This window comes from Fulmarus glacialis, unplaced genomic scaffold (genome assembly GCF_000690835.1).
Source record: "Fulmarus glacialis isolate BGI_N327 unplaced genomic scaffold, ASM69083v1 scaffold8873, whole genome shotgun sequence".
Taxonomy (NCBI): domain Eukaryota; kingdom Metazoa; phylum Chordata; class Aves; order Procellariiformes; family Procellariidae; genus Fulmarus; species Fulmarus glacialis.
Genome location: NW_009201004.1, coordinates 30,543 through 40,091, shown reverse-complemented (window position 1 = coordinate 40,091; position 9,549 = coordinate 30,543). Strand labels below are relative to the sequence as shown.

General features: G+C 43.7%; 1 protein-coding gene across 1 annotated transcript in view; it reads right to left on the bottom strand.

Moving 5' to 3' along the window:
* Nucleotides 1-9,275, bottom strand: part of BACH2 (BTB and CNC homology 1, basic leucine zipper transcription factor 2) — a gene marked incomplete at its 3' end in the record, with an annotated part of 40,405 nt that extends 31,130 nt beyond the window's left edge. The window contains exon 1 of the mRNA XM_009573778.1: nt 9,021-9,275. Within this exon, the coding sequence (XP_009572073.1) occupies nt 9,021-9,263 (243 nt within the window). The remainder of the gene's footprint in view (nt 1-9,020) is intronic.
* Nucleotides 9,276-9,549: the final 274 nt, after the last annotated feature.

Here is a 9,549-nt window from a genome sequence, read left to right as displayed (position 1 = left end):
GGTTCACACAAGGTGATTTAATCATCACTGACCTGATGCACAGACGTGCGCTGTAATTCCCATCTGATGCATCAGCTTCCACCCCAGCATTCGCAGAGGTGATGACAGTATTTTATTTGTTCACAAGAGACCTCAAAAATCTACTGCTGAAGGTTTTATGTTACCGTTATTTAACTTCAGAGCGGATACCTCTCAATTCCAGCTGTTTGGTGACACCTTGTTTATATGTCGGTTTTACTGAAAGTGCTAGTACCACAATTCTCTGCCGTTCTCAGCCCAGCTATGGCTATTTTAACTGCGGACCCCCCGGCTAGCAGCAGTTCCTGGGCCATGGCAAGAAATTCCCGGTGCCATTTCAATTACGAATTAACCTTCTCTTCTCCACAAAGTCTTCTAAAGCCTCCATCACTGGCTCTTAAGTGACTCAAAAGATGCATCGTGCAAACTTTATGCAAAAAAAAAAAAAATCCCAAAATACAAAACAAAAATTAAAAAAAGAAAAGATTTCAGCTACTTTGTGTGTGGCAAACAGACAATCACACTTAACCGCACACTTTGATGCCATCTGCTCGTATAAGGTCAGATTAAGCAAAGTGAAGGACAGAAAGGTTTATTAGCAAATCTGATCTATGTTATCTTAGGATCTTAAATTCTACTCAAGTACATCTGTACTGAGCACCAAACTTCTTCAAGGGGTGTCTAAAGCTCGTCCCTCTCCAAGGCCATTTGCCTTACAGTTATGAAACAATGTGCAGTCATACACATCACTGAGCAGTTTGTTGCTAAAAACACATGCCAAATTTTTCAGTTGATTTTCATCTGGCTTCAAAACAACTGCCAGTGGCTCTCATGATGTCTTTCCCCTGTAAATTAAAATATGCTTCCTAGAGATATGTCCGATACTTTCTTTTTGTTTAAGTCTTTAAACAACCGCACAAGCCTCCTCTCAAGCTCTTTCAGAGAAATTAAATCTCATTTTTAAAACAAACCAAGCCTGGACTAGACGGATCTGTAGTTTGACCAAGTACAGCTGCTCCTATTTGTTTATTTTATTAAAGTAAATAAAGTGCCGAAGGCACAGCTTTTAGTGGTGTTAGACCGCACTGAGACTCGGAGGTGTTTGCTGGCGGTCTCCCATCAAAGCGGGACAGATGAAAACTTAGCGCTGCACAAAAGTCCTGGAATAAACCAGCCATTTCTCTCTTCAGAGCTTGCATCAAACATGTAACAGAAAGTGTGTCTATTTGTTCTTCTAAAAAACCCAACAGCCTGCCCGTAAAATTCACAAAGAGCATCTCATTCCCAAATCCTAGTACAATTCAATTGCCTTCTGCTCACCTAAACCCCGTACTTCACTTCCAAATTGAACCATACTTCCTAGCCTTAATGTTTGTTGATTGCTGCAATGCATCATTTGAATACATGCCATATTCCACCCCATAACATGCTCAATTTCACTGGTAGCTGAGAAAAACAGTCCGTCTGACATTATTCACTGGGGAATCCTTGTCAGAAAGTGCTATACGGAGATAAAACCTTCTCTTCTCTGGGTCTTGGGAACGCTAACAAAACAAAGCTTGGTACTGGGATCAGAAAGTACCTTACAGGTTGTGGTCTCTGATGTGGTGAAGCTGAGGGGTGTCTTATCTGGGCCTTATCTGTCTGTTTATTCAAATGGCAAATGCTCAGCCTGTGTTTCTGGACTCTTAAAAGAGCAGATACTTAGTTTGCCAGTATTAAAGAAATTCAAAGCTTTTTTAGCGGGAGAAAAAGCAAAGGTAAGAGAATCAAAGGTGGAGGAGGAGGAGGAGAGGAGGAGATCTTTCAGTCTGCAGGGCCAGAGTACTCACAGTGTTGAGGCACAGTCACGGCTCAGCCACCTCATTTTCATTCATGCTCACATATATATTTGAATACAGCAAAAAAAAAAAAAAACCCACACTAAAAAAAAAACCCCAAGAAAAAACAAAATACACCTCCTGTTACACATCCTTACTGCTTCTGCTCATGCCCTTAGCATAGTCTACCTCTAGGACTTACTCTTCGGGACATCTTTTACATTTTAGATTATGTTTGTCATGTTTGAGCGAGAAAGTTTCCACACTGCAAACTGCCTTTTCAACAGCAAAGTGTAATCACAGTCAATCAGCCTGATTTAGCACTATGGGCAGGCAGGAGTCTAACAAAGGCAACGAAATTGAGTCCACTTATCGCGGTGGTGAATTTCACTCTGCGCATCCATCTCCATATCCCCTTCAACGGTACATTTTAATATGCTTACTTGAATAAATAAATCAATAGTACAGCCACCACCAAAGGGAGGGAAAGGAGTTATTGCAAGATTTTCTCTCCTTAACATGCATGTATGCATGGCTTTTGTTTTGCTTTTTTAAGCCTAGCTCTCCCCACAACACAACAGATATGTATTTTGCTTTTCTCCCGTGGAAAAGATCAGAGAAGCATTATCAATAGCAAGACAGCCCTCAACAGAAAATAATGGAAGTTACTCCACGTGGAATGAAAAGTATGCGGCTAGTTTCTTCATCATACGTGAGGCATGAAAAATCAGGCAGTGCCGGAAGCCTTTGCAACGAGACGTGGATGGAATTTCATATCACATCTTGATGGTCTCATTTCTGTTTTATCGCTCACCTGCTAGAAACAAAATATGTTGTTTGTACCTTGTACTGTGCTACATAAGCAACGCACATAAAACAACATCCATTTCTGTCTCATGGTTTCTCCTGAATTAGTATCATGTCATCTAAGACCTCAAAAAGTACCCGAATGCTCAGTTTTACTCTCACTACAGATCTGCAGCCTCCAGTCATCCTTCTGTGTGGTCAGCGTCAGCATTGTGAATCAGCACGAAAAACAACACATTCCCTAGGAAGAATTTAGGAAACCAAAGACCCAACTTCGATCCATATGGACCCACTGAAGTAGCATTGCTGGGGTAAGGTTGAAGCGTAAATGAGTTTGAAGCCTGACTTTATTAGGAGCCTGATGGCCCCAACCTCTTGCCACTACAAGATGATGAAGGGGGTGATGGCTTTCAGGAAGGCTTTCAGGTCACTGCTGCCTCCTGAGCCAAAGCGGAAATAATTCCGGCCAGTGCTGCAATCTGTAAGAAATATCAATGGCCGATACAGTCATGTAAAGAGAAAACCACATTAATGCTTCCCATTCTCTAAGAACTAACCTTAGCTACTCCTAATACATCTCTGGGATGCTGAAGAAAAAGGGTCTTTCGTTGTTCCCTACTGCGTAATAACATCCCTCCAGCTGGGAAAGAAACTTCCAGGCTGACATTTTCTTCTTGCCCTCTTGCTCCTCTTTCCCACATTTATCACCTCTTCCACTCCACGCTCCTGTACAGAGCACTCCCAGCTCAGTCCCTGCATTCCTTAAAGATAGTATATTCATACATATACACAGTACACAGAAAGGAAAGAGACAAAGTAAGAGCATATCATTTACTTCTAGAGAGATAAAAAGGAACGGTAATCGCCTTTAGCCAGCAGGGTATGTAATAGTTGACCTCCTGCATCCTGCCTTTGATTTCCTCCTCATCACAATCATCTTTCGTTGGCTAATTCCCAGCATTTTTCCCTCAGGCTGGCGGGTTGGCATGGATGGTTAGCAGCTGCCAGCGTTTCTCCTCCCTGTCAGCTACGATCCATACTAATGTTAGATGCCTGGCTCAGTCCCACCCAGGGTGCCGCATGCCTTCGCTTTCCAACATACTCAGCTTTTGCCAGCCTTGAAACCAAATCGAGGTCCCGTCCTGCCTTTCTCCTTGCAAAGATTAACCGGTGAAGGAGTTAACCCACATCAACCGAAGAAGCAGATGACAGATTTCACAGGGCTAGACCTCGTGGGGAAACGGCAGGTTTCACAGCAGCCGTCAGGGAGCAGTAAAGCAGTAAGAATGCAGAAATTCAGACCGTGGTGTGTGCTACATCTACTTTGAACATCATTTTCTTAACAGCAAAGAAAAGAGCTGTGCGGATAAACAAACAAAAAAGCTCCCCAAGCACATCCCACCCTCTCTTCCTAAAAGAGATGCTGCTTCCCGTTGCCCCTTGGAAGATTTGTAAGCCACAGACAACTCCATTTAATCCTTTTGGAAGGCAACATTTCCAGCAGATAGTTCAATGCACTAAAAAAAGTCACCAGTAACCACACTTTGAAACAGATTCAAGAAATTTGAGGGTTACAGGTAAAACTAACCAATCTACTTGAGAAGCAAGTTGGTTTTATAACAGAAAGTATAGTATCAGATTGGTGCTAGAGAAAGCTTGGTCTACTACTTCAGAAGTCCTGTGTTTAACTTCACCAGAGAGAAAGGCATTTGGTGTTCGCATGGCTGGAATGATGAAGGAAAGGTTTTTTCAAATGTACATCCCAAAGTCAAAAAAACGCAAGCAAGGTTGGGAATCTCATTTCTCAGCTGTAGGAATCTAATGCAACTGAGGGGTTTGATTTGTTATTGCTGTTTCTGTCTTCGCACCATTTAACTGCAACCTCAGCTTTCAGAAAACCAAGTGAATAAGGTGTTTGCACAGACGATGCTCCTCTGTCCAGCGCCCAGCTTTCAGCTTGCCCATATAGACTCGCTGTGCACTTCTATTAGCAAAGCCAGCCAGGTAATAATAGCGAATAAAAAGCCTATTCGACGAAGCACTGGCTCCTTCTCAAGTAAAGCAGAGTACCACTACAGCATGAATGACTCAATCATCTACTTGAGAGCTATTACTTGCAGCGATGAAGCAATGTTAATTGGATAATGGCCTGCTGCCAGCTAATATTGGCATGACCTACAATACCCCTGGCTGACAGCCGTGTCTCTCTATCACACCTTTTTTTGTAATCTGGATGGGAAGTGGAAACCATTAAAAAAGCCTCATAAGTGCCATTTAACTTCTTATCATGAATTAAAAGCTTAATTAAGTGCCTTGTTAAAGGAAGGAAGACCAGTTTTCGTGATTAAGTAAAACAAAACAACAGTTAGAGGTATGGAGTGAATGAGTAACTTTACAGCTTAAAACTCAGCTCTTGGAAAATATTAATTTTGGGTTGCATTTAACAGCAGCTGCTAGAGAAAAACTGCACAATTGCTGAAAAACACCCTGGGTGAAAAGCAGGCGGGGTTCTTGTTGTTTTACCAAAAACTGCAAATGAAGAGAAAAGCATAGAAGTTAAGAGCTAACGGGGTCCTTTTTTATTAGGTGTAGGCAGCTGACACACTCCATTCCTCTAACTCTGCTCTGAGGGCTCGTACTTCACACACCACGGCCACATCTGAGCCCTTGTTATTACGTGGCTGTTTTTCCAAGCGCTTATCTACACTCTAAAATACGTTGCTTTAACAAAAGGTGTAGTACAAAATCAAATTACCGAGGCTAGTACAAAAGGGTTTATGGAAACTCTTTAATCAGTGCAGAATTAGCTCTGGACTGACTTAGTTTTGATTAAGAAAAGGTTTGAATTGAGGCACATTAAGTCACGCTTGAACTGACCTGAAATGTCTAACACAAGGTTTTGCAGTGGTTTAAAACCCTGTAAGTTCAACTAGTCTCAATTCTGTGTGTGCACAATGTCTCCCTACTGAAATGACTGGCATATCATAAAGACTGCTCTCACTTGTAATTGGATACAAACAAGAAATAATGTAAAAAACATCTGTTCACTGTTTAGCTAGACAACAGTTAACAATGTCTGGATGCCAGATTAACAAACAGACCCCAACATGCTACGAAGTAAAAAAAAAAGTCTGCAATTCAGACTTCACAGGCAGATTTACTGCTTTGAATAATCAAAAATAAGTTCTTTTGTTTTGATGTTAAGCTCCCTCACACCAACATTACATAAATGTAAAAGCTTTATATATAAAGCTTTATCCAGCTCCAACATCAAACTTTTGAGAAATAATAGTAATAATAATGTCTTTTCTCCACAATTGTATACTTTAGCAGTTTTCAAACTATGCCAGAATTTAAAATGCAATGCTTGCATGGTTGACTTAAAAACACCTTTGTTAATTTAGGAGTTATTGTCACCTTCGGAGAAGTTTTGAACTGTGAAGACTATATTTAAAAATTATTTTCTATAACAACTATATGCCAACATAAATTGTCTCTAAGCCTGAAAAAAGTATTGGCTCAGGACATAAACTTTCAACTTTTGTTTGAAATTTTTCCACTGGAGGAGTAACCCCCTACATGACAGATTAATTCAGTTTTCACAGATACCTTTAGAAATAACTCATGGGCAGCCAGAGCTCTGCAGCCCATGGACTAGAAACAATAGCCTTGGGAAGAGCCATTAGCTTGTGAACTGAAAAAGACCCTGTTGACTTCTTTTAATGCATATAACGAAGATGTTTTTTCCCCTGCTCTATCAGCTCTTAAAACCCAGGAGTGTTTCAGTTCCTTTCATGGGGAGCTCCGACACGGTTCTTTGTTAGAGGCACTTCCCATACCTACGCACAGGCACCTACCAAAGCTCCCAGCACTCTGAAGCAGAGCAATGCCAGAAGCAGAGATGTGCACCTTAACCAAGGAATAACTGAGAAATAATGAAGTGCACCAGGCAGCTCTCTTTAGCCCAAGTGACCAGCATTTGTGAGGAAATTATTTAACTGACCACCTCACATATAGCTATGCAAATAAAGTAGCCACCGAGCAAATCAGATTCAATGCAGTTAACAGCAATTAATTTGCATGTGGAAAATATCTGTACAAGTAAGCATTGGTAACTGTGGGTATCTTATTTAATAGGCTGAGAGAATTCTTTTCCAGGATGAGAAAGTTAAAGCCCTGGCGCTCTGCAACTAATAGAAGCACGTGGCAAAATAACAGCGGTGGTCTTAGGTGAAGTGTGGCAATTTCAAAGTACTGGGAAAAACCTTAAGAACTAGATTCACTGCTTCTGCAAATCCATGTACTTCACTGGAGCTGCAACAGCAGCCAGTGTAACCCTAAGTCACTAAAACTTTTTGATCTTTCATTGAGATACATTCTAAAATGTAAAACTACAATACTTCATTTATGCAAAGAGGATTCACTTAAATAGAAATCATTTATGGTTGGACTGGAGGAATTTTTTTAATGTAGTATCTCATATAAAACACATCGAAAGACAAACCTTCGTGTTTTAAATCTTTAGTGTCATATGAACATAGGACTGGGTCACCAAGTGCAGACACATCATGATCCCTCCACCACCCTGCTCCTCCAACTGGCCTGCGGCTCAGCACCTCACTGCTGCTGTGATTAGAAATCTGCTAATTTCCAATCTACTTTTACTAAAAGCCAGTTGAAACCAATCAATGCTTGTGTCAACACTGTCTTTTAGTATTAAAGAGAAACTCCTCCTCTCAGCTGTTTCACCTCCTCTGCCTACACAGTGCTGTAGCACGTCGCAGTTGTCACGCCAGCGGTATGAACCTGCCATGGTATGGTCTTCTCCTCCTTTAGGCCAGGCTCCTTCTTGAACATCTCAGTCACTCTTGTATGTGCTTATTTGAATTTCAATTATTTTTCTTTATCTAACAGGACCTGAATCATACATGGAGGTCTCACCAAGGCTATGTAGAAGAGCGCTGATATTCTCCTGCCTCTTTGGACCTGTGCACCGCTGGGCATGTTTTGTCACCTCTCTGCTCCCGCCTTGCTTTGTGGTGCGAAAGTCTCACTGACTGAGACTTGATTCTTCCACTGGAAATTATTAGTGGACACTGCAGAATCATAGTGCGTATCCTAGCACATCCTCTGCGTTATCTCTAAACTCCTATGCAAAATGTCTGGGTTGAAATTTCTTCATGAGTAATATTCAGTGTCGAGACTCATGAAGTCACACCCGGCGACCTACTTCTTCTAATGCTCTCCAACTTGTGCCGTGACAACATCACGCCGCCGCTGAAGTCTCTGGAGAGCTAAACCAGAGGGGGAAAAACGGTGTATGACACTTCGGGACCTGTCATCATTTAAAAACACACTGCGCTTCTTCATGGGCATTAAGCAAATGATGGTGAAAAACCCTCTGTATGCCAGAGTACCTTCCCACTGAGCGACTGCCGTCCCACGCCCTGGGTACATTGCTACCCTTCTCATGCTGCTCGTCCCAGCCAGAGACGCCGGGCAGGCAGTGCCGAGGTGGCGGGTGACAGCAGCCCTGGCCAGCAGACACACGTCTCCCCTCTGTGGGCAGCAAAGCCACTGGCATGCCCTTTGGTAGCTATGCTGTCACGGCCGTACGGCTGTGAGGAAATTACAGTGGGGGTGGAAGCCAGCCAGTGAGATTTTGTGGTAAAATAAAGTAAACTTTCCAGTGAGGTATGTATTTTCTACGTCCCTTGGCTTCCTGCTGTGGGAGCCATGCCGCATGAGAAAAACCCTGCTTTTTGGCAGACGGTGTTCATGGTTTCTCAGTGGAAAACACAAGGCCCGAAGCAGTTAAGTCCCAAACTCGTTGTGAGGGGAGGCGAGAGGAAGCAAGGCTGAATGAGGTGCAGGAATGGGGAAAGAGGAAGACGAGGGTATGAGCTGCCGGAGAGGGGTGGACAGCAATGAGATTCCCAACAACATGACAGCTCAAATGATTTTTCAACAATAACCTGCCATCTAGCAGCCAAATCACCCCTTTCAAATTTCCTGTCTGGAAGAGCAGAAGAATATCAAGGTCCTGATAATGCCCTAAATGAGGCTACGGTAACTAAGCATTTGGGTACGACTCCCTCGGCGGTGGCGAGAAAGGCGAGCTGAAGCATCTTAAAGCTTTGCTGCCGCAACCGTCAGGCATTACCGCTGGTGAGGAAGGGTGGCGTGAACATGTCCATCCTTCAGCGAATCGCCACCCACCCAAACGCAAATACCACATCCAGAGCCGTGCCGGGGTAGGCACCGACACCCATGCCGCGCTCCCCTTGGCCACCTTAGCGGACCGCGGAGGTCTTCCTCACCGCACGGGATGGAAGGGGCTCGTGTTTACAGCGGGGGCATGGCAACATACTGTACCTCTTCCGGCAGGCTGACCACCAGGTCATTTTCCGTCTGCCCTACCAAGGCCTGCAAGAAGTACTCGCTGCAGGCAGCCAGCACAGCCCGGTGGGCGCGGAACTCCTTCCCCTCCACGATCAGCGTCACGTCACAGAGAATGTCCTGCTTCCGCTGGTCATTTAAGCAGAGGAGAATATTGGTACAGTGCACCGTTGACTCATACACATACATGGGGGAGTCAGTCTTCTCATCCACAGACATGCCGTTCACACCCTGCAGGGGAGAAGGGAGGAAGAAAACACAAACAAGGCAGTGAGGAGCAATGCAGCCGCTGGGTGAACGTGGCGCGGCGGGATGCTGCCTGATTTCTGGATACCCCAGGACCACGGCCAAGCAGCCCATTAATTCTTAAATCCAATCAAGTTGCTCGGGAAAGGTATGGGGAAGGGCATTTGTTGCCACCGGCTTTCACTCCGCCACACTTCGATTACCTAACCCTCCCTTGACTTCCCCCCTCAAAACCAAAGTAGAGTTTAGATGGACTGCA